Source organism: Aythya ferina, assembly GCF_964211825.1.
Source record: "Aythya ferina genome assembly, chromosome: 13".
Taxonomy (NCBI): Eukaryota; Metazoa; Chordata; class Aves; order Anseriformes; family Anatidae; genus Aythya; species Aythya ferina.
The window spans coordinates 3,075,347-3,100,080 of NC_140311.1; the positions used below are offsets into that span (position 1 = coordinate 3,075,347).

Genomic DNA, 24,734 nt, shown 5'->3' on the forward strand with positions numbered 1-24,734 from the left:
AAGGGGCCTTAAAGACCACCCAGTTCCAACCCCCCTGCCCATGGGAAGGGACACCTCCCACTGGACCAGGTTGCCCAAGGCCCCATCCAGCCTGGCCTTGAACACTTCCAGGGATGGGGTATCCACAGTGCTCCAGTGCCTCACCACCCTCATAGTAAAGACTTCCTGTCCAATGTCTAATCTAAATCTGCCCTCGTAGTTTAAAACCATTACCTATTGCTACACACCCTGATGAAGCGTCCCTCCCTATCTTTCTTGTAGGCCCTTCTTAAGTACGGGAAGGCTGCTATAAGGCCTCCTGAGCCTTTTCTTTTTTAGGCTGAACAACCCCAGTTCTTTCAATGTGTCATCATAGGGTAAGAGGGTAATCCAACCCTCTTGTCATTTTTGTGACCCTCCTGTGGACTCACTCCAACAGCTACATGTCCTTTTATGCTCAGGGCCCTAGAGCTGAGGACAGCATTCCAGGTAGCATCTCACAAGAGCAGAGGAGAGGCAGACAATCACCCTCTTCAACCTACTGGCTGCACTTCTTTTGATGGACAGCCTTGGATATGGCTGGCTTTCTGGGCTGCAAGCACCTGTTGCCATCCCACACTGAGTTTTTCATCCACCAACACCCCCAAGTCCTCCTCGGGGCTGCTCTCAATCCATTCATTACCCAGCCTGTACTAGTGCTTGAGATTGCCCCCACCCAGATGCAGGACCTCGCATTTAGCCTTGCCAAACTTCATGACGTTTGCACAGGCCCACCTCTTAAGCCTGTCAAGATCCTTCTGGATGTAATTCCTTCCCTCCAGAGTGTTGACTGCACCACACAGCTTGGTGTTGTCAGCCCTTGCTGAGGGTGCACTCAATACCACTGTCCGTGTCACCAGCAAAGACCTTAAATAATATCAGTCTCAATACTGACTCCTAAGGACTCTTGACCACTTGTTACAGGTCTCCACCTGAACATAGAGCTGTTGCCTGCAAAACTCTTTGAATGCAACCATCCAGCCAATTCCTAATCCACGGAGTGGTCCATCCATAAAATTCGTCTCTTCAATTTAGAGACAAGGAAGTTGTGTGGGACAGCATCAAACAAGATGAAGTAGATGACATCAGTTGCATATAAATTATTATTCATATATATGGATGAATGTTTTTGGTGTTTAGTAAACCACTATAAATGTGGCTTACTAAACCGACCATCCCCAGAATAAGTCGCAACTCTTTTTTATTCTTCTGCTCATCTCAGCAATCTTTAAAATCAGTCTTTTGAGATGAAGAAGAAAATAATGGCCGTTTGAAGATCAGTAGCTTAAACTTTTTTTTTTCCAGAATTTGAGAATTTATTTAAAATCATTCATTTTTAAAAACTTCAAGATCTTCTGACTCAACATAGTAGATTCATTTTTTAAAACTTACTAACCTTTTTTAATTAGCACTAAAAAATACTGCAATTAAAAGTCTTCCTGTAAGATTTATTAGTTATTGTGTGTTCATTAAATAACAGATAATTGAAGAATCCATTGAGGATTAACAACTATGTAATAGATACACATCTGTTACATGATTTTGAGGCTCAGTTGTTATTTAATGTACAATAACTATCCTATTAAAGACACATTCAATGCTACGTTTTTGGCTGGTGTGATTGGAATAGACAAATAAAACCCCTTGCAATTAGGAGGATCTGTTCTCATATTCCGTTTGCATCATTCTCAAATGAGTCTGTAAATATGAGTTGGGTGTGTTTTAGAGAGATGGCTTTAATGGGTAACAGGATATTCTTAAAAAGTTGATCTTACTTCAAGTGTTATTAATGAATTTCTTAGATAGGTTATTAGCAGAAGCTATTATGCTAGCTATTTATAATGGATAAACTATTAGAATCTAGTGTTCTGTTCCTAAAGCTGTATTATTGATTTAGCATAGTGTAGCAAAAACTGCACTAAAAATTTGGATGCTGTTCAGCTTATTTTCAAAAACATGTGGAAAATTGCCACCAAGTAGCCAGAACACATACTTCTTAATGAAAAATCTTTGAGAGTAGGTCAGAAAGAAAGAAAATTTGCAAGATTCCTTTGAGACAGCATCCCCAGATTACCCTGTAGTTGTGATTTTTAATGAGGTGGAGGCAGAGGATCTCCCTTTAAAAAAAAAAAGGGAGGAGTAATATTTCGGTCCTGTGTTTCCACAGGTTTCTGCAGGGAACAGCTGCTGCCATAGATGACGAGATGAGGGCAACTGCAAAGATGCAGTTTCTGGACTTCTGTAAATTAAACATCTACTTGTTAGTGTCTCTCCAGTGGAATTATACCTTTAAGAACTTAATTAGCTGCAACAGACGATTTAAAACATAGAGAAGAGATCTTAAAATCCTAGAGCATCTCAGGCCATGATCTGCCCCTTTTAGAAAATTCTCATATTGTTTTGTTGGTCCTGGGAACAGGAATGAAGGGGACTAGAATTTTGAATCAATTCAGAATAATGCATAAGGAATCACTGGGTTGGAAAGGATCTCAAGTGATCATCTAATCAATCACATTTCTCAAGACAAGATGAATTATTGCTTGTCTGACCTGTTACTAAAGATTTTTCCTGGTGGAAATTCCATATCTCCAGGCAATCTGCAAGTTTAGATACACAGATCTGAAGAATTTAATTTTGCTAAATTTTACAATTTCTTACCTCTTTTTATTCTTTTCCCTAAAGTACTAGGTGTATTTAAATTAGAAGTTAATCTCAGGATTTTGTGTGCAAATATGCACATAAGAATTTGCAAGCACAGTCTTATTTTTGTTAGCAAGTGATGCATTCCATCCAAAAGTGAATTTGTCTTACCAGTACCATAACTTTTAAAATTGGTCTGCATGCTACCCTGAGAGGACGATGCAATGTTTCAGGCACAGAAGTAGTTTTTCTTGTGAGCTTACAAATTTGACGGTGTTTTGTGCCAGTTAATCCAAATCTGAGTTGTTTATTTGAAATGTAACTCATACATGCCTACATGCATTATCTGTAAATAAAAATTAGTTCTTACAAACTGCGTGTAAAAACATGCTTTATATTCCTATGTGTGAAAAAGTTAGAAAATAAAGATTTATCAAGGAAAAAAAGGTGTTAAGTGCTGTGTCATGACACTAAGGATGAAAAACTGTGCCTGGGTGCATTGCATGTAGAAGACTCCACTGCTTTTGAGTATAAAAGGCTGTACCGCCCTTTTGATGTGAATTCTGTTCACTGTTTATCTTGGAAAGACTATTTGTTATTGCTATTTCAGCCACTTTCATTTTCTGATTGAACTGCACTGATGCTCATTAATCAAATTGCACAGACCTTGTCTTATTTCTGTTTCAAGGAAAGGATTCAAGACAGCCCTTCTCCAGCTCCATCTCTAGAAGACAGTCAGCGGCCTGGGAGCCACGCTTCCTCCCATCAGAGCAGCAGCGTGTCCAGCTCACCCTCCCAGCTGGACAACACCCCAGACAGAATTGGTTAGTGCTTTGCAGCCTCACACCCCTTGACAACCACTGACCTTAAGAATTTTATCAGGTTTTTGAAGCAAATATTTATTTACTCGGAATCTCAGGAAAGCACTTGCTTTATTAAAAGAACAAAGGACCAACCAAACACTACCCCCCCCAATAGCCAGAAAGTTCATTGCTACAATTTGTTTAATTAGGTTCATCACTATGCATAGACCAGACCCTCAGACTCATTCTGTGCCTGCATCCATCAATGCACAGAAGATACTGCCCCTTCTATGTATGGTATGACTGACTAAATCTTGCATGCTGGCATGAGAAGGTGCCTCTGAAAGCACCTGGAGTTGAAAAAGAACAAGAAATGTTTTAATTTGAATGTATGTCAGAAAACTCTCAGATTATATAATGAGTTTTCCACTCCAAAAACCTCCTCTTGTCCAGATGTTTCCTCATTGCAATGAAGGTGAGAACTTTTTGATTTTTTTTTTGGTCTCTCAACTACAGTTTTCACAGTACATTATTGATCTTGTGTTTAAAATGCAAATTTGGATTGGAGGAAGTTTGGATCCTATTCTTGGTGCTTCCAGGAGGGATCTAGGGCAAGTCCATTAACATCTTTTCATGTCAGTGTACGTCAACACTGTTGTCTTCACAGTGACTGCTGCCCATGCAGGCATTGCTGAGCTAGATTTAAACTGCAAAAACAGTGCAGCTCATGGAAGTCATTGTAGTCCTCTCTCCCATCAAATGGCTACTCAGCTGCTTGCTGGGATTTGGGAATTTTGACTGTGGTCCATGATACAGCAACATTGCACTACATAGCACAGTTGGCAATACACAAAGTCTAGTGAATAGAGACTGAGTTATTTTCTTTAACATATGCATACTCAGGGCAAGGACTAGAAAGTAGATTCCCCTCAGCTTTCATGTATTTAAAATAGGGCTAGAAATACACAGGACAAGAAATGTAACTTCCCTTAGCAACAATGAAAAAGGGACTTTTTTTTACCTTATTGTAGCTTTTGAAAGCTACTGTAACTTGTTATATTAAAAGTAGCAGCACATACTGCAATCCTCTGAGCTCCAGAAACAGTGCTAAAAGTTTTTTTTAAAGAAAGCTAGATTTTATTTATGTTGAACCACAAATTTCTCTATATTGAAGTCTAAAGCTTTTTGTTGTAGAGATATGTACATCTACTTCACATACATATGTGGCTTTTTTTACTCTTACAATTTTTGCAATTTTTTAACAATTCTCCTCACTGAAATGGCTTTAAATTGTGTAATTGCCAAAAAGTAAATGTTTTCATCAAATAAGAACAAAGAAAATAAGCATCCTGAAATCATAAACTTAATGTCTCTTTGATTTTGAAAATTTTAAGTGAGGAAATTTTTAGCACCACAGAGTATGTTTTTTTTTTCTTCCAATTCATCTGTGGGTTACTATCTCTGTATCTGTATTTCTTTATTAAGCTTGCTGCTTTATAGGTACTTGCTAAAACCTAAATATTTTGTTTTACTAAATGCATTTTTCCCCACAATTATTTCTGAGAAGTACTTTTCTAAATTGTTAATTTGAACATTTTATAAGAAATTAGATTCCTCACATTAATAATTTTAGTTCCATCCTGTTTTTTTTTTTTTTTTTTATCAACTTGAGCAAATTTGCTTTTGCTACATATTTGGCTCTAACTGCTGAATTAGGAGACTTATGGACAGTGAAAATGGTCAATTGCTTTAGAAATTATACAGTATAAATAAATGTTAAAATATCAAACTATTGACAAAAAGGTATAATTTAATATTTTCCTCTTTTCTGACATTTGTTTACTGACAGTGTTATATAGCTGTGCACTCTGATTTTTTTAGCTATGTTGACCAACAGCAGGGAAGGAGAACTCATTGATCAAGAAACCGGGACAAGCCTAAAAAAAATGCAAAAGGAGAAAGGTAAAATTAAACTGTTTTCTCTCTCAGGCATTTAATTGCACTTACATGTTGTATTCCTTTCTCTAGTATTCTGCATATGCAATGACGTAATAGCATAAATCTAAGAAAACTATGTGCCTAATTGCAATGAATAACGTATCTGGTGAATTTAGATCACATTCTTCTTAGGAAGTGTTAACAATCATATCTTTACTTCCCTCTGTTTAGACCATATGGGAGTAATACCTTGCTGGTCTTTTGACTCAATTATTTATGAAGTCCCTAGCAACTATTTGATTAGTCACACAGTGTTGTTTCTTTTCCTCCAGTGGATGTGTGTACAGGCTACTCTAATGCTGGTACGTAGGTGAGAGAAATATTAGACATTTTTCACGTCTCGTAATATTACATCAACTCACAAGTGAGAGGCAGCAAGGGAGGAGGTGAAGCTTGATCTGTAGAGTTTGTCTGGTAGGCAGGGAAGTGCTTCCTCTGCTCATTTCTCCTTGCTCTGATTGTTGGGTGCTGGTGAAAATGAGTATGTTGGTGTATGCAGGTAAGCCCTGGGGAGGTGTCACAGACACAGAGATGTGGCATCTGCAGCTGCATGTTGAGGAGGAAGAAGGCATTTTGTTTCCTTAGAAATACAAAAAAAATAAATCATTCGTATTAGTAGACAAAGTTTATTCTGGCAGTACATACAGAGAGCACCAGACAAACTGAGTGTCTGCAAAAACAAGATGACATAAAGCTGAAGAAATGAAGGAAAGCTGAAGGTAAGTGTGAAGTGAATACTAGAAAATATGCTTCCAAAGCATATACCAAGGAAGTTATTTAGATTTTAAAGCAAAAGATAGGAAAGAAAAGTAAGAGAAGAAAGTGTCCAAAAGAGGAGACAACATAAGCTAAATGTACTTAGAAGTCTACTGAAAATAGGAACATTTTATCATAAATGAAAATGCAAAGTGATTTTTATTTTGGCTGAGGGAATTTTAGATTATCTAAAAAAATCAGACAAACTCAAATCCTTAGGCTTATGATTGCACTCTCTGTATTTATTTTCTGAGCGAACTTAAATGCAATTTACTATAACCATAAGCAATTGTATTTATCTCCTCAAAAAAAATAATAAATTGAAGACTCCATGTGCACTGTGGTTCCAGAGTTCTAAAATATTATTTGGCCATATTCATGGAAAGGATGACCACCTTATTGGGCATCTTATGACTGCATTATCATGGGACGGATGCTGAAATTTTAAAAGCATCAGCAGCATATATCCTTCTATAGCTTATATCCAACAATTTCAAGCTGAGTTCACATTAAGCAGTGAGGTAGACCTATATTTCATCTCCTTTAGGAGCCTCTGGTTTATAGGGTGCAAGCACCCTCTGATGATGAACTGCGCCAGAAAGATACAGTCAGTATTCTGCTTCTGAAAATCCTTAGCCTGTCACCCCATACAAGTTGTTATTATTCCTCTGTGATCTTTATCAGTCCAAAATATATTTTTTGTTCCTAACAGTATAAACAAATTCTCCTCTGTATAATCATTTTGGGCTCTGTTGCACCTCAAATATGTTGAACAATTTTCATATTCAGATGTGGACAGTCACTGAAGAGTGTAATGTCTGCTGGGTTGCTCAGCAGAAAATATCCATATAATTTGTATACAGAACAAGCTTTGTTTTTCAAAACCTGCCATTACTTTTACTAAGGCAAAATATATTTACCATGGAAAAGATTTTCAAAGTTATTAAGAAGGAATGTAGTTAAAATAAAAGTATCAACATTTATTAAGTATGACAAGTAAGCGGTTTATACAACCATGGCAAACATATGTTTTCACATCTGCTTTGAGTAATATCATCATGATTTTAAAAATGATTTATAGCTCTGCAGGCCATAAAATGCCAGCTTTGCTCTAAGTTGGAAGTTTTCAAACAACAAAGAAATTATTGAAGGAGTATATTGAGCATGTTTTTGTTACACACCTTCTTATATTTTCACATATCAGAGCACTCTGTAACAATTAAGATAGCAACAAATGAAAATTAACTAAAATTTCACAGTAGTACTACTCATGTGAAAGTGTAGCATGAAAAATAATAAAACTTACTGTAATTATAGTAAGCAAATACTGTGATATGCCTCAGGACACACAGTTTTGTTTTCCATCTCCCATTGAAAGTGATCTCAGCACCATACAAAAATGTGTCAGTTTGTTCTCATCAAAGTAATTTCACGATATGCAGGGCCAAAGAGCATATAGCTTAATGGTTTTTCTAAAAAAAGACAGTTAATATAAAATTATTCCAGTTATACTGAGCTGTTTGCGTATGTTGAAGGGACAAAATTTACAGAATTAATGGCCGTCTCAGTGCAGAGGCTGGTTACAGACCATACGTTTAAGCTTGTTGAAGGAGCAATGCCATTAAATCTCAATTACTCCACATCCTTTCATCATCTTTTTAGGAAGTACAGTCAGGCTCAATATTAGAAGAGAACTAAATCAAACATCTTTATAGGTCAGCCGTTTTACATTTTATACAAAATATTTTATACTATTATATTCTGGGCAGACATCTTTAACCACTGTGGTGCATAAGCGTTCTGGCTGTGCATCCGTGTCAGGGTGTGAGTGAAAACCATATGAAAGGTAATGTGTACTTTATTTTAAAATTGCTAATGAAAGGAACCAGAGATAGAAAATCCTCCACAAAACATAGCCCCAAATGTTCACAGAGACTTAAACACAAGTTCTTCCTGCTTGCGCTTAACTGCTATTTCTGTTTTTAAACACTAACATTTTAGCTGCACAATTGCTCACAGTAACTAAAATTTTAAATTTTCCTGCTTCAGTATTTAGCATGGAAAAAAATCTCTATTGCATCGGAAAGGATTTTGTTAGACATAAGCATTATGGAAATACACAAATGAAATCTTACATTAGAAAGGCTAAACAAGCCAGAAAAGTCTTTAGCCGTACCTGCCAGTGGGATTTAATTGCAAGATTTAATTCCATGTGACTTTATGGCAAAAAATATTTTAAACTCCTCATAGGATGGAATAATAAAAGACACTAGCATAACTCTTTCCATAGTGAAGTCAATGGGAGGGATTGTGATGTCTTCAATGGGAACAGAGTTTGGCCAGAGCCTAGTATTTTGAACAAAAGCTCCCTCAGCTAATAGTACTGGTCATTATTCCAGACAGGAATGGTAAATACTGCCAGGCTGCACGAGTGTTGTACCTCCTGGGCCAGTGGCATGCCCAGACCCTGGTGAGATGCGGGCATATGCCAGCCCTGCCCCTCTGCTGTGAGTTTAGCAGAGGGTGCGCAGGATTTAAGGGGCCCCAGGGGACCATGACATGCTTTAATGGGCCTTCACATGGATGTCTGGGGAGCTGGAGCTGCACCCCACCTTAACCAGAGTAAAAATTTGTGGGAAATTTTCATAAATGACCAGTTCAAGTACTCTGAGTAGAAATGAGGACTGGATTTGTCGAGAAAGTGATTTGCTCTGAATCTCCCAGAGCTGCTCAGTGGTGATGCTACCTCCTTTAGCCCTGTCATCTTCATTCTCAGAGCACATCTCTGGACCCAGTGCCTGTGTACAGTAGATGGTAGTCTCCAAACCTGGATCTGGCAGCTATCCCTTTTCATTCTATTGAAGGCCACCTTTCCATTTGTTAGTTCAAGGAAATGGGAATTTTGGATCATTTCTGTCAGCTAAGTGAAATATTTTCAGATGGCCAGAGACTATGGTAATGAAAGCATAACTATATTTATTGAATCTCTTTGGCAGAAAAGAGACTTTATGCAGTTTAAATTAATCATTGCCAAAGGACTGGGTTACTTGTGATGTGAGGGGCGGAGAAAGAGCAGGTGCAGAACACCTGAAACAGCAACAGGCCCCCAGTAGTGGGGGATGTCCTCCAAAGAGAGGATTTTTCCAACAATTAATCTAAAAGCATCCAGATGGAGAGTGCAAGGAGTAAAAACAGGAACTAAGAGTACGAAGCTGTAACATGCATCATCTATAGAAAGTCTACGAGAGGTGCCAACACTTCAAATGTTCACTATGCTGTTTCTTTGACATATCAGTACTCACATGGTAACGATATAATGACAAATAAGCAGTTTTCCATAGGATCATGCTCATGAACCTCCTCTTGAGATGCATGAAAAACATCTGAAATTAGAAGTGAATTCAAGGTCCTTTTGATATCTGTGTGATTAACTTAGAGCCACAGGAGTTGTTTCACAAGCAGTGGATGCGGTAATACTTGGATTTAAAGGCTGCAAAGTTTTCTTTTTCCAAAAATCTCAAGTGACTTGCATAGCACAAACATTCACTAGAAAATTCAGAGATATTTTTATATTTTCTGTCCTCTGAGAATACCAAGGGATAACAAACACAGTGCTGTATTCTGCGTGAAGGCTTTTTCCACAAGTTTTTGTTGTTGTTAAACTTAACCCGCAAGTGAACGACAACTGACAAAATGGTGGCCTAGGAGTAGAGGTGATCTTTCACAAATCAATCAATCCAAGCAAACAAACAAAAAACCCCAGACCATGAAACTGAGGCAAACTCTTTTTAACACTTAGATTCACAATGTATGTGAATAGAAAATAAGAGTTCTAATTTTTACAGGGTATGGACTCGTCATTATGACTGTGCATTTAACCATTGCTAAAACATTTATAAATGCAATGGCAATTAGTTATGCAAGAGACTTTAATGAAATATTCCAAGGTCACATCTTTTACATTAAGTTATAGTGGTTGTTGTAAGTAAATAAATTTACTTCATTTTCAAAACCAATTTAACAATGCCATTTATCAGGAGTGAAATACCTACTTTATCTGAAATATCTTGTCATACGGACCAAGACAGTTTCTTACGTTGATATATAATTTATTAATATATCTTATTTATTAAATTTCTATGGCTTTAATATATTGCTGTCTAAACACTATGGTGAGCCTAGGTAAATATGCTGAAATACGAAATTCTCTTTACTCAGAAGGCTTTGGACCAAATTTTTTTTAGCAATTTTTATAGGCTCATGGCATGAAATGGATAAATATGAATGAAACGAGACAGATATGTGGTATTTCATAGAATCATAGAATGGCTTGGATTGGAAGGGACCTTAAAGATTAGTTCCAGCACCCCTTCTCTAGGCAGGGACACCACCCACTAGATCAGGTTGCCCAGGGCCTCATCTAACCTGGTCTTGAAAGTTGCTTCTCTCCAAAGTCAGGTTGTCTCTTCAGGGTTTGCCACCTTCCACTTTCCCCTGAATGCTGTGAATTGAGTTTTCTATAGGTCCATCTTACTGAGCTATAGCAGATTTGAAAGGCATACAAGTGAAAGGGGGGGGGTGGAATTGCTGAATGGCACCTGGTAGCTTTTGGATTGGGCCCAGTAATCCTTTCCTTAGAGTTAATTCTCACATTAAAACTGACCCTTTGAATTCTCTGGTTCATAATACCTCTGATGCAAAGTCATTAACCTGAAAACTGCAATTGATGACATTCTTAATCGTCATGAGTTATTTAATAAGCTTGCCTTCAGTCCTCATTAAGAGCAGTAAGATACAAAAAAATATGCATCCTGAAAGATTGCTGAGAGGTTTTCTTATGTTACACAGATCCTTGAGATCTGTGGGAATGTACTGATGCAGGCTGAGCTTCCACCTGCCTGTGCTCTGACCCTGCCATGGGTACCAAACCTGCTCCTGAGAAATTGTGTTTGTGCATTTGTGTGCTCAAGTGTGTAGCCATGTGTATGTGTAGGGAAGGAACAGGTTCTTCTCAGTGTGAATTCATCCAGTAAGCAATCTTAGACTGTCACCGCTTGAAATTTTGGCTTGCACAAACACTACATGTTACTGAAAAACATGTCATTTCTAGCAAGGACAACAAAGACTCTGTGATCAAACACTTGTTCACTAGGAAACTGCTTAGAAGCCAGCAATTGCTGCTTTCAGTATAGGTTTCTGTTACAAAAAATAAATAAATAAAAGAGAGATTTTGGCATGTTTCATGCATTTAATTTAAGCCAAAGGAAGTGAAACAAACTGGTACAAATTTAAATTAATAACAAAAATTGCTGTTTATTGTGACAGATTTGCAATATTTGTGTCTGAGAATGAGCTTCAAGATACTCATAGAAACTGCACTGTATAAAAGATAGGTTTAATTTCTAAGGGTTACTGATTGTGAGCTGAGTTGCCATGTTACCCGTAGAGATATGTTCTATTTGGTTGAAATCCCCAGTGACACAGTCACAGCCATGGTCCTGGCTCCAGAGCCTTTGTTTCAGTCAAGAACAGAGAGGGCCAAAACCACTCTGGATTATGACAGCAATATGTGCTCCTGCTGTCAGAGAGCAAATCAAGCCTTTATAGCATCAGCGGACTTCTTTTAATAGCTTTTTTCATATTATCTGCTTTACTTTGGAAGTGAAGCAGTATACCTGAAAGAGTGGACCACCACCGTAATAAGCAATCAATATAATAGGATCCAGGTTAAGTTTCACAGAGACACCTTGGGAATAAATTTAGCACACTAAAGGCAGCAGAGAGATTGGCTGTTGGTGTTTTTAAGTATCTCATCAATGCTTCTTTGACACACCTGTGCTCAGCATTAGGCCAACCTTTGTGGCTTCTGCTAGGTGGATCAGACTTCTAGGAGTCTGAGACATTACTCTTATCTCTAACTGTATTTTGCCTGAATACCTGTTAAAAAGCAGCCCCTCAGTATCTCAGTCATATTTCAAACTATGAGTTGGATTCCTAAGTCATATTGGAATTTTGTTAATTTGTGACATGTTTGTAATACTTTGTCCTATCAATAAATATGTTAAAATACGTAGTTTTCCCCAAAAGTTTGGTTGCGAGTACACAGACTCACTTACACCTTTTTTTTTTTTTTTTTATCCATTAGAAGTTTGAAATTCAAAGCAAATGGGTGCTAAGCTAAAAAGGCAGTGACTATTGCAATATGAGAATCCTCAGGCATGCTATTGCGGTCATGCTGGGCCATTGCATGTTCCTCAGAAAATACCGATTTATTTTCTTCTTTTATTTTGCAGTCAGAGTGACAGTAGTTTCCAAAGCAGATTTTTCTTCTAGTTTACAGAATATGACAGGGTATACAAGTAGTTTAATAAATAAAATTCTGCTTCCAGTTGTATTTTGAGATGTTCTGATCTATAAAACATTGTATAGTTTCGAATCTGTCTATTTTAGCCATCATGTGGACTGCAATATTTTGATAGCTTGATCTGTCTTGTGTGAATTTGCTTATGTATCCTATGTCTTATTTGTGTGAGGGCTGTCAGTGGAAGAATGTAATATCTTTAATGACAGTTCAGTGGAGTGCCTCTTCTGGTGTGGTTGAAAATGCCTTTTTGATGTAGGGTATGTTGGAAGAAGGAGCATCTCTGGTGGCTGGCTGAGCTGGAGCAGAAAATGGAGTATGTGTGCGTACACATGTATTCACAGAAGTCAGAAAATATGGATTGCTCAGAAAATAGCATGTAAACTATACACCTGTAACCTTTGGAGACATATAATTGCTGTCAATTAGGAGATTGGAGTGTATTTATTATTGTTCTGTTGTTTTTTGTTCATCTTAAAATCTAGAAAGGGTTTGCAATGAAGGTGCCCTCCAGGCAAAAGCATGGCGAAATTCACATATTAAGGGAGGAGTCACCAGAATTGCTGTTTGACTTTTGACATTATTGTTACTTAGCCTAGGGCATTACAGGCAGAAGAGATTTAGATGGAAAGGAGAACTGTGAAATTACTCTATAAAAAAGTGTATTTTCACTGATTTTTCTTAAAACTGGCATATTTTAAGGAAAGCGTAACGTTATTGCAAAATGAAAACACTAACAGTAATAATAACAATAATAATAATCCTATAGTGCCTTAATTCCTTTATTTCTTTGTATAAAGCTTCTTGATACTAAAAATAAATTAAAAAAAAAAATAAAAAAAGCTATTCAGTGAGTTACTGAGAAGGCTTTATTGTTTCAGGAAATAATTAGTTACTAATCTCTCTATATACACACATTGAAATCTCAGCAGAAAAGAAGTTGGGCACTTCTAGGTTTTAGTCTTATTTATAATAAGAATTATCTCATATATGTGATAACTTTTCAGCAACAGATTTTAGGATTCATATTTTGTAAGTGTCACTGCCTGTATAGCATATATTAAGTATAATGCAAATCAGGCTGGAGTTTTAATTTTGCAGAAGTACCAGCTCATGTATTATCAACCCCCGAAAAAGCTGCAGTTAAATGGTCCCCAGTATCTGAATAGAACAATTATCATTCTGTAATAGTTGTAGCTAAATTAACAGTGGCTTTGGTGTTTTTGTTTGTTGTTTTTTCATCAGTGAGAGCTAACCTGTGTAGATATGTGGGCTAACAAATGTTGGTGATAGGTAACTGGAGTCTCAAGGCTTGACATCTGTATTTTTTCTAGATTTCTTCATGTCAGTGTTCTCCGCAAGGGCAGTCCACTGTCTCGTGCACTGCAGGAGCAGTGACGTAGCTGGGTTGGGGCCTTCTCTTTTGTATCCTGGTTGACTTGAGTGCAGTTGTGTCCTGATGTTCAAAGGTATAGGTGGAAGCTGTTGAGGAACTGGCTTCTTTTCTTCCGTGACTCTACAAAACCATCTGTTCTCATTTTCTCTTAAGAAAGTTTACAGCTTCAAGGACTGTCATTTATTCCCATATCTTCCTTCTCATCTGAAAAGGAAAAACTCATCCCTCTGTATACAAAACTATCCATCAAAATCTCATTTTAGTATACAGCGGTTTTATGCAGAGAGAATGAGAACTCAGAAAAACAATACAGTTAGTTTCAAATACAGTATAGATAACTTGCTTTCTTAATAAAGCTTACAGATGGAAATAAAGATATAGAAAAATATACAAACAGAGATCATCAGGTTCACAACAGACTCTCCAGCATCCTTCGCGGGCTATTCCAGCTTTCCTTTAAAAAAAATAAAGAAAAAGATTTAAGTGTCTCAAAGAAGGTGATCTGGGCATTTTATATCTCAGCCCGCAGAGAAGCAGGTTCATTGGTAGTACCCACCGTGCACCATGTACCCTAAAGAAATTACCTCAAGCAAGAGAACTGCGGTAGTGCAGCCTGGCTGAGCACAGTGTGCTCCTGGAGGAAATAATACATCAGAAATTGGCTATGCCTCGGTGGGAGCCTGATTTTGCTAGTATGGTTAACCTGCTTCTAGCATGCAGACTATCTCAGGTATTTTTATATGACTCTGCATTGTTTAATATTTACACATCCTGGCTGATAGGTAGCTGGAGCATAATTTAGAACATTTGCATCACTAAAATGGGTCTGTTTATCTAAAAAGAAAGATTATAACAGAAGAAATCCAGAATGCAAAATAATAAATATTAAACCTTGTTCTCCAGGTTGTTGAATCAATTTATAGTAATATATAAGTGAGCAGGAAAGTAACAGCATCTGGTAGCAATAAATGTTTCCTTTCCTGAGTTACCAAATTAGCTATGGGAAGGTGATTAGAAATAAAATACAATGATTTCTGATAGCAATAGGTAACACTGCACAGGCTTTGAGATAAGAACTTGACAAATGTGTAAAATAAATGCAAAACTGGTTTTGAAAAGGGGTGAGATTACCATTTTCTATGTTGTTTGCCAAGATTTGTGCATTTCAAATGTTAGCAGTTGGCTTCTTTTCAAAACTGATAAATAATGATGTTTGTTGCGGAAACAATTATCCTAAAAATAATTTAAAAGGATTGTATCCCCTTTTTGTTTGCCTATAAAGACCACATTCAATTTATATATAGACAGAAAGAGCTCCACTTGCATCTATAAAACAGTTCTTAAATCAGTCTAAATTATTGATGTGCACAAAGAACTCTTTCCGCTTTTGTTTGAAGTTTTATTTCTGCGGCGTTGTGCTTTCTAATTGTACTTTCAACTACTATGACATCTGTTATAGTTGTTTCAAAAACTTTTCAATAGTTTTCTTTTTTAATGATAGACAGTCTTTTCAAAGGCAAACTGTCTTCATTTTAAGCAAGAAAAATAATTAGTTGAAAAAAGATCACTAATTTGGCCAGGGAACTCACCATTTTACTTCTTTTTTTTGCAAGTGGCTGTTTTATATGATTCCAGCACCTACTCAACAGAAAGCTGGCCAAGAAGAATTCATCTCTGCAGCAACTCAGAAACCATAGAGCATCAGCATATGTCCTTTGCTTCCCCGAGGAAATCCAGGACTTTATTCTACCAAAAAGAGTACCGAGACAGTACTTCACAAACCGATAGTCTCTGTATGTCTAACAGATGGAAAACTGAGCTACTATTCCAAGCAGCTATGCCAAACAATATTGGAAAAAAGCTCAGCAATCAGAGATGAGATTAATTCTTAAAAGTCTGCTTAGAAATACTTTTTAGTATCTCTAGTGATATGAATATTTGGTGCAGTAGAAAATTTATTTCTAATAATGTAAGACATAACTGCAGTCTTATTCCTGACATAGAAGTACAGAAGATGTTTAAATTATCCCAAATAAGGAAAGCACAATATAAAGATATTTTCTTGTCTTTTTTACAAAAGAATATTTCTCCCCTTAAGATAGAATAGGCTTTTAGCTTTGAAAAATTTAAGTCCAGGACTCTGGTCCAGTTACAGTACACCATGACTAACCTTTAAATTAGAAGTTGCCTAGAATTCATATAATAATTAATACAACGCTAGGAGATTTAATTGACCACATGATTAAACTATTAAGGAAAAAATTTCATCCTAATTGAGAATTGAACCCCTACCCTCTATTCATTGAGTGTCTGCTCTGCCACTTGAGTTGTGAATTGGGGGTTAATTGACTGTCTAGAATCTCCCAAAGCGCAATTATTTCATATAATGGTGCTAACACAGACTGTAGTAAGGCGATTTTTAACGGCATCCTTTTTTCCCTTGGATTTAGAGAGATTTCAAGAGAACTGTAAGAGATGCTGGATGTAGGGAAAGGAAGAAAGATGTAATCAAAAAAGGAGTTGGGGTTTCCTTTCAAGTGCCAATTGGTAAAGATCAAAAAACAGAAAGAGGTATTGATGTGGATTCACAGTTAGAATGAGACCTCACCAATTTTTGGTTAATAGATTCCATAATCTCCGTATCCTGTAGGTCACACTCAAATCCTAGCACTGTTGCACATTCCTTTTAAGATTCAATCGTACTCACCTGCGGTAAGATCTCATGTTGTTCTGACTTCGGTTGTGGGTTTTGAACTCCACTGAATGCATCTTGGTTGGACTGATGATTAATTAGTTTTAGTCCACGAACCATGTTTTGCTCTCCAGTTTAAATATTTATGGCTACACTCCTGTGATGGCAGTGTCGCACTCCATGGGACAGAAGACAGTGTAAAGAGGCAGGGATTTCCCCAGTGACACAAAATCACCTATTGCTCTCAGCCATTTTAATCTTGGCAGCTGTGACACTGAAGACATATTAGAGGATAAGAGGTGTGTCTTCAGTGCTTGATTCAAGCAGTCCTGGATCAAAAGAGAGACTGTTGGGGGGTTACTGGTAGCTTAAGACAACCTGGAATACTGCTTGGGCTGGACCCCATTCATCTGCTGCAGCATGGGGGAGCTCTAAAAAAAACAGCACAATATTGACCCTTCCTACTCCCACTGCATTTCAGGATAAACACCATAGTTTGTTACTCCTATGCAATTAACATATCCATATTTTGAAAACATTGTGCTTCTGAGCTTGTGCATCCGAACCAAATGAGTATCTTAAACCTTACATTGGTTTAAGCAGTGGCCATAATGTATGGTATGAAATCTCTCCAGTGTTTTTTTTCCTCTCTGTACTACTGTCTCATTGTATACATGTTTTATTCTGCCTGTCCTCTATTTGATTTTTCAGTATGTAATTTTGCTGCATATTTAATTGACTTTTTCAATGTTTGTGAAATATAAATTAATTGATGAAGATACAAATTTGTGGCAAAATTATTATTCCCAACTCAAGTTTTTATAAAGATTTAGGAATAACCTGTAAGTAATCTTAAATAAACTGCAATCAAAATGATAAAAAGAAGGGGCTAGGTATGCCTACATTTTTTTACATTTTGTATTTATTTGCCTACATGGTAATTAATAAAATTCATAGTAGATTTCTCTGCTTCATTAGTGCAAATTTGCAGAACTTTTCTAATTATTATTCTCCTTTGAAGAATAAGTAATAGAGATAATATCAAAACTTTATAACTAAATTAAGAGTTAGTTATGGATACAGTTAGGCATTTTTATTTTTAAGTATATTCCATTTTTTTAAGTGTTTTGATAAAAGTTCTGTCTCTATAAATACTCAAAGCAATTACTGTAAGTACAGGAGAAGAATTCAGGAGAAACTTTTTGTGTGGAATTACTGAAGATAAAAGGGAATGCAGAAAAGTTTATGGCTTAAACTTTGCATTTTTAAAATTGAATTGAAAATCTCGTGGGAATGAAGGACTGACTGTATAGGTAATTCATGCTTAAAAATATGTAAAATCATTGTATGCTGAGCAAAGTCTGGCAAGTCTGGAAAGAAATAGTACCCCAATAGCATTAAGGGTGCTCAGAAATAGAAACAATTTAAATATGCTTTTTAAACATATTCTTCATAGTGCTATTTGAACACATTAACATCAAAGAGGGGATTTTGCAATGTTCCTGGTAGTTCACGAGGCATATAGTAGGCAACAAATCTTAGCCATATGTTGCTCCAAACTAGTATACAGAGGAAAGTTGTGCTTTGCAAGAAGTAGGGGTCCCCAGAGAACAGAGATCACCCCAGCTCATCCAGTACCCCTTGTGCTTGCACACGAGATTGAAGAGATGCCACACGCAGGTCAGCTAAGGTGGACAGGACTCGCTTCTACTATAGCTCCTCGTTGCAGGGTGATCCCTTGCATTCACAGTTTAACTTCCTTTTTTTTTTTTTTTTTTTTTTTTTCACATAAAAACATATGTGCTTAAATCCCTTTTGCTTACTTTTGCATTCTGCTGAAATCCCGACCACCAACCAGTGTATGATCACAGATCTGTAGGTTTCTACTGAACAAAGCAGAAAGCAGTGCAGCTGATCGCTCAGAAAGGCAAGAAGACACAAGCATGAAAAGAGAGCTCAGGCAGTGCCGGTGACTGTTACACATGCATTGAGGCATTGTTATTTTTAAGGTGACTTGCAGATAAACACACACACTTTGTAACCTGCTTTATCAGTAAAGGAGACTTGTTTGTGCTACAGTAATATCAGTAACATAATCTCTTAGATTCTCTGGTTTTGCTGGAGGTGTGTTAAAAAGCTGAAAGTGTGGAGAGCTGGCATAGCACAGACTGTCTTCAGCTTGAGAAACAGTCTTTGAGACTAAAAAAGGTTTTCTTCTTGCTCGTAAAATAGATATGACAAAAAGGAAAGAAAAAGGGATTTACAGTGTGATCCACATTCAAGTTAGGTTTTTTAGTCAATCATTCTCATCTGGTCATTAAAATCCTAAAGTAAAGGCAGAGGAAACAAGTTCTGATATTTCTAACATAAAAAATAAGCATAGAGTTTTCTGCAGTGTGAGGAAAGAGTTATCCCAGGCCTCACATTAACAGACTAGACTACAAAAAGCCACGGCCACCTGATGGGACAGTGCTGTGGTGAAGAAACAGCATAAGAAAGAACAGCCTCCCCATTGCTTCTGCCTTTGGAAGGAGAAACCTGGACATGTTCACAGTATGAACTAAGTGACAAAAGCAGTATTTTACACTCTGAGTGTGATCTCTTTAGTGTTCTCACCTAGTTTGAACATTTCCCCTTTAAATATAATTCTGTCCCACAGTTTTCTCCACCTGCTGTTTTCTAGGATTTGCACGTCCCCAGTCTACAAATACCATCATTCTTTAGTTACATTCTCTCGCCATGTTTTATGCTGACAATTCAAGCTCCATCCAGCACCCAGCTTGCTTTCCTGCATGCCTGCCTTTTTCTTTCCTTCTCTCTCTCTCTTTCTGTGTTTTGTCATAGAAAACAAAGAAATTCACAATCTTGACACAGAAATTTCCAAGGTCGGAAACCTGTTTGTCTGTTTCTTTTAATAAGTACCATGTTTCCAAAAAAAAAAAAAACTTTTTTTTTTTTTAAATTAATATGACATCCCAAGGGGAAAAAAAAACAACACTGCTAATGACTTCCACGTAAGCTAGATAAACGTAATCTGCCTTCTGTGATGTCACTGCCTGCTCTTGGGTCAAAACAAAATTTCAGAAGGCATCACGTAACGTGGCAATGTCAGAAATGTTGATTTTTTTTCAGTGTAGACCTGCAGATCCAGGGCTGCTGTACATCCATTTGTTTCCATTCCTTGACTTTTTGTTGACCATTTTTAAAGCTGCACATTCAGGCCCAGCATGTAACCAAAGGTGGCGTATCGTAACTGCTGTTGAAGGATTTAGTCCTGGCCTTCCAAGCCACTCAGGGTACATCCGTGCTGCCTCTCTTTGTCAGGTAGTTTATTCGTAATTGCAGTGGAAAATCATGTATGGTACAAAGCCCCCTGGTAAAGCCCCGTCAGCTCTAAGAGCAGTGGACACTGAATCCTTTGGGGAGAGCTTGACCCTGCCTCAAGGTTTCTTGTGTCATGGTAGAAACTGTGGATCAACTTTTCTTCTCATGGAAATTTGAAGTAATTGCTTGGAGTAAGTGGAAGCCCCTGTATTATTGCCCAGCGAGATCAGAAGCTGTACATTGTAGGTATTCAGCATTGCTCAAGGAGTACTTTAAATTATGTTGTAATTACCATCAATTCATTTCCCGTTGGAAACTTGCCTCTAGATGGACATGGTCTGGCAAGCTTCTCAGTCAGTTAACAAGCAAATAAAAATCCCAACAGCCCCTCCCCGTGCTGCCATAAAGAGGTCTGGGCTGAAAGTAACACAGAGCTGTGGAAAGCAGTCGTTCTGCTTCGAGCATGCCCTTGTGTGCAGCATTAGCCTTCACCTTCCTTTCACTCTTACTGGAGGAAGTAACTGATAGTGATCGACATGATTTCCTGGGCATAGTACATTCAGATTTTTATTATGATATTACCAGGACGTATGTTTGTGGAAAGAACAGATATATATATATATATATATATATGTTTATCCTCAGAATATAAACTCTGGAGAAATGGTATATTACCTGCATGATGCTGAAAATATGGAAAATATGGGTGACTTAGTGTTCGGGAACTGGGCCCAGCTTTGCTTACAAATCAGCTTGATGATGAGGCTGCAAAAGTTATATTTTCTCTGCTTTCACATACTGAATTTATTAGCTTCTTGAAATTGATTTTGGATGCCTTTCATTTGCCATTGGGCTGAAGTCAAAAGCAAAACGATGATATACCACATTTTGCTCACTCATCTTTTTATTGCCCAACTATTGTTATTGAGTAAAAGACATTCAGCGTGTTTCCCAAAGGAGACAGAAAGCACATTTCATTTTCTTTTTAATTGATGGAAGTTTAACTGAATGCAAGTCCTGCAATTCTCAACTTCAATATCCAGGTGGCAGTTACAGAGGGATAGAGGGGACAGGGACTGGGATTCTGTTTAGATCAGGGCTGAGAGCAGAAGCCAGGAGGGCTGTCAAACTTTGTACTGTTTTATTTGCTTGGAAGGAATGGTGCAAAGTTAATATCGATGCAGCGCTATGAAAGTGTTCAAGTAGTTATCTCGGGGAAGGTAATGTGAACTCAGCAGTATCATTACTTTGATCTTTGGTTAAAGTCTTACAAAACTAGATTGCTGTTTGATTGACAACCTTGTCAGAGAGTGAATGAAGACTGACACTCTAATATTGAAAATGCAGCGTTTACAAAACTTAAAGCCCAAGTTTTCTCATGACACTGCTTCTTTTGTGGAAGAGTGAATTTCATATTTATTTTTAAATAAGTGTATACCTTGCTGCGTGCAGTTAACACGTATGATTTTAGACTGCTGGTTCACAAATACCCTAATATTTGATGCAGATGTTTTTATAGCAACAGCATTGTCATATTGTGTTTGGAGAACTAGGAGTTATTGCTTGAAGGCTTGAGCACAGTGGTAGTTATCACAACTCAATACCAAATAATGAGTGATCTGACATGCAGGTGATCAACAGAGATGGCAGGCTGCAGTTTGATTTGGGTAGTGTCACTGGCAGTTTCTGAGTGTGTCCACTACAAAGGTGAAAGGGCTTCCACTGTATAATGCCACTTCAAGAGGTTGTCTTCAGCTATTGCTTATCCTAGAATTGTCCCCTTGATACCTCCAAATTTTTCAGAGGCCTGGGCAACCGGCTCTAGGTGGCCCTCCTTGAGTAGGGGCTTGGACAAGATGGCCTCCAGGTGTCCATTCCAACCTCAGCCATTCTGTGATGCTGATAATCTTCCACATGATGTTCTGCTCTCCTGACACGGCCTTGATGCAGTGACTTACCATAACGCTTGCCTTTCTGCTTTGGGAAATCTTGGGTGCAGTTGCTTCCAGCCACTGCATTCAGCCTGCTGGCTAGCTCCAGAGCAGGTTCTTCTCTGACTGTCACCAGGGTGAAGCCCCAAGATGTCACCTACCAATACAGTGTCTATCAAACATTAGACTCTAAACTGTGCTTCTCCACGCTTCCCTCAATTTCTTCTTTTCACTGGACAAAATAATATATTTTGTTCAACACTATGAACAACTCACTTCCTATTTTATGTGAAGTGACATCAACTGCAATGATACAAGTAACGTTTAAGAATAAACCAAATTGTGTCTATTTTCACATCAAAATACCTTAAGCAAATAAATGTCTGCCCAAAATAATAATCCTACATCATCCAGAGGTGTTAGTTAAGAGACTCTATTTATACGATGCAGTTTATAAATAGGAATTCAAAGGATTTTCGCAGAAGGGGCTGATGAGCTGTGCTACAGGGCGTGGGAACTACTTAAATTGGCTTTACTGTCAAAGCCAGTGTTTTTTGAGACTACATCATCAGTTTTTCCTGGCCTTCTGACTCTCCATTTGCTTGACTGTTGCTATATTATGAATGCAGTTCTTTCAGTACTTCTGATATGTTTAGATTGTATGTGTGTGTGTGTGTATATATATAACAGTAAGTATCTATAGAGATAAGCATGAACGCTCGCAACATGATATATATTCAATACAATATCATATCATTATATAGTAAAGTATCCTTTATGAAAGACTATTCATTAAAAAGCAAGATTAAAGCCACTTTAATCAGCAGTGTGGCTTTGCTGAACAACCCTTACATTCAGCCATATTTCAAAGTGGACATATATAAATCACAAGAATTATTACCATTTCATCATTTGAAGTCTGCAAATGACTGATTTTGGAATGAAAAACATATGTAGCTATGCTGATAATGCTAAATAAATTATTTTCAAAACCTACATTTATATATTTTTATTGTATGGAAAATGCATGTCCACAGGAAAAAAAAAAATCTAAATTCTGCTGTAAAGATTTTAAATATATATATATTTTTTTCCTTTTGGAAATTTCTAGTCTTCTTCAATATTGCAACACATATGGTAAGAAAATCTTACTTGTAAGACGATTACTATTTTTAAACAGTTTTCAAAATTGCCCCAAATAATAGCTTGTGTATAAAAACTGTTATGTTTTGTATTTTATAACAAGCAGCTTAACGCTTTCTAAACTTTGACAAAGTTCTTCCTAGTTTTTTTAATGTAATAATAGGATTGGTTCGGCTACCCCTAATTTTTCTTTCTCTTTTTGTATAATGTACTTAGGCACTGGTGGTATATTAGGAATACTTCTGAGTCTTTCTAGTCTTACTGCTTTCTTTAGTTCTTAGAAGCCTCTATGGACATACAGGTCATAGCTGTTGAAGATGTTCTTTTTTTTTTTTTTCTCCTTTCTCTCACCGAACATATGTGTGCATACATGGCCTATAACATAGATATCTATGTACCAATTCAGTTGCTATGATTTTGATAAACTATTTCTGGCTTTTGTTGTATTTTGATTAAAGATTTACAGTTCTCCTTTTGCCTCAAACCTCATTTTTAAAGGCCAAAAGAGAAAAGAAACCCCAAACCATAAACACATTAAGTGAAATATCCATAGTGGCTTCAGTTAATGGTATTTCCTTAAAGCAGATAGGTTACTGAGCCCCCCCCCCCCTTTTAAAACAGGAGTGTTAATTTACTGCTTCCTTTCATCTGTTGAAATAATTACTTTTCTTTTTTGCCTTCAGTAGTTTGTTCTGGTCATTAACATTTCTGTAAAATTAAGTTTGAAAGGTGCTTTTAATGTTCAGATAGACTGCAGTGCATGTTTGACTGTTAAAATCAACCTACTTAAGGCAGAACTAATGTTTAACACTCGCAGCCATTTGAAGTAGTTCACTGCCCAGTTTAATGGTGCTGCCAAGGGCAATGGTCACATTACTTGCTATTATATTTTGGGGGTTTGTTATGCCAGCAATAAAGACAATCCGTGATATTTCTGAAAACATTGGCTTAGATCTTAAAGACATCATTTTTCCACTAACAAGCTATAAACTGTAATTTCTTGGGGAATAGCAGACAAGAAACACCAACCCCAGCTCTTGGCCACGTTCACCATTTAGGAGTGGTAGTTGCATGCTACATTGTTAGTGTTGAATGACTTTTCCTGCAAGCTCTGTTGAAAAAGACATAATAAAACTGTACTAAAAACACAGTGATGGCCAACTGCACAGGAAGAAGTCATTTTATATAATGGTAATTGGATTTTTCATTTTGTACGGTATCGAGAAGGTTTTAAGACACCTACTCTGGCAGGTGAGAGTGACCTGGGGTAGCTCAGCCTGGCCTCGTGGAAGCTTGGTGTAGGAGGTGTGCGAAGCACAGCCCAGAGACAATTTGGCTGCTGCGTTGTGAGATGTGGTCATAGACTATGGTAGCTTCTGTTTCATTGCAATTGTTGTGGATTTTCCTGGTTTAGTTACAACAAAACTAGGTGTCTCTGTCATACAGTATAAAACTGCTTCTCTAGCTTTGTGTTGGGAATATCCCTTCCCAGTGCCTGAATCCACTTCACGGCAATCTATTGCTAATACTTCCTCAATCTGTGTATTTTGGAAAGTAGGTCAAGGATCATTTATGGGAATCTTTGAGCAAATACTACAGGAAAAAAAAAAAAAAGTAACTAGTTCTTTATGTAGTGGAGTAGATGGATGCTTTGCTCGAGTCTTCAGGAAGT

At 37.3% G+C, this 24,734-nt stretch overlaps 2 protein-coding genes across 5 annotated transcripts in view; one reads left to right on the top strand and one right to left on the bottom strand.

Annotated features, from left to right (window-relative positions):
* DACH2 (dachshund family transcription factor 2) overlaps positions 1–24,734 on the top strand; it is a 283,138-nt gene that overhangs the window by 228,208 nt on the left and 30,196 nt on the right. For all 3 annotated transcript variants that reach the window (XM_084534682.1, XM_084534681.1, XM_084534680.1), the window contains exons 6-7: positions 3,347–3,482; positions 5,343–5,423. In XM_084534682.1, the coding sequence (XP_084390808.1) occupies positions 3,347–3,482; positions 5,343–5,423 (217 nt within the window). The remainder of the gene's footprint in view (positions 1–3,346; positions 3,483–5,342; positions 5,424–24,734) is intronic.
* The window catches only part of LOC311443980 (uncharacterized protein), a 199,534-nt gene that overhangs the window by 29,195 nt on the left and 145,605 nt on the right, over positions 1–24,734 (bottom strand). For both annotated transcript variants that reach the window (XR_014697599.1, XM_084534692.1), the window contains one exon: positions 20,880–22,076. Coding sequence is in view for 1 of the 2 variants with exons in the window: in XM_084534692.1 (XP_084390818.1) it covers positions 21,810–22,076 (267 nt within the window). In the remaining variant the exon portion in view is untranslated. Of the gene's footprint in view, positions 22,077–24,734 lie in introns of those variants that run through there.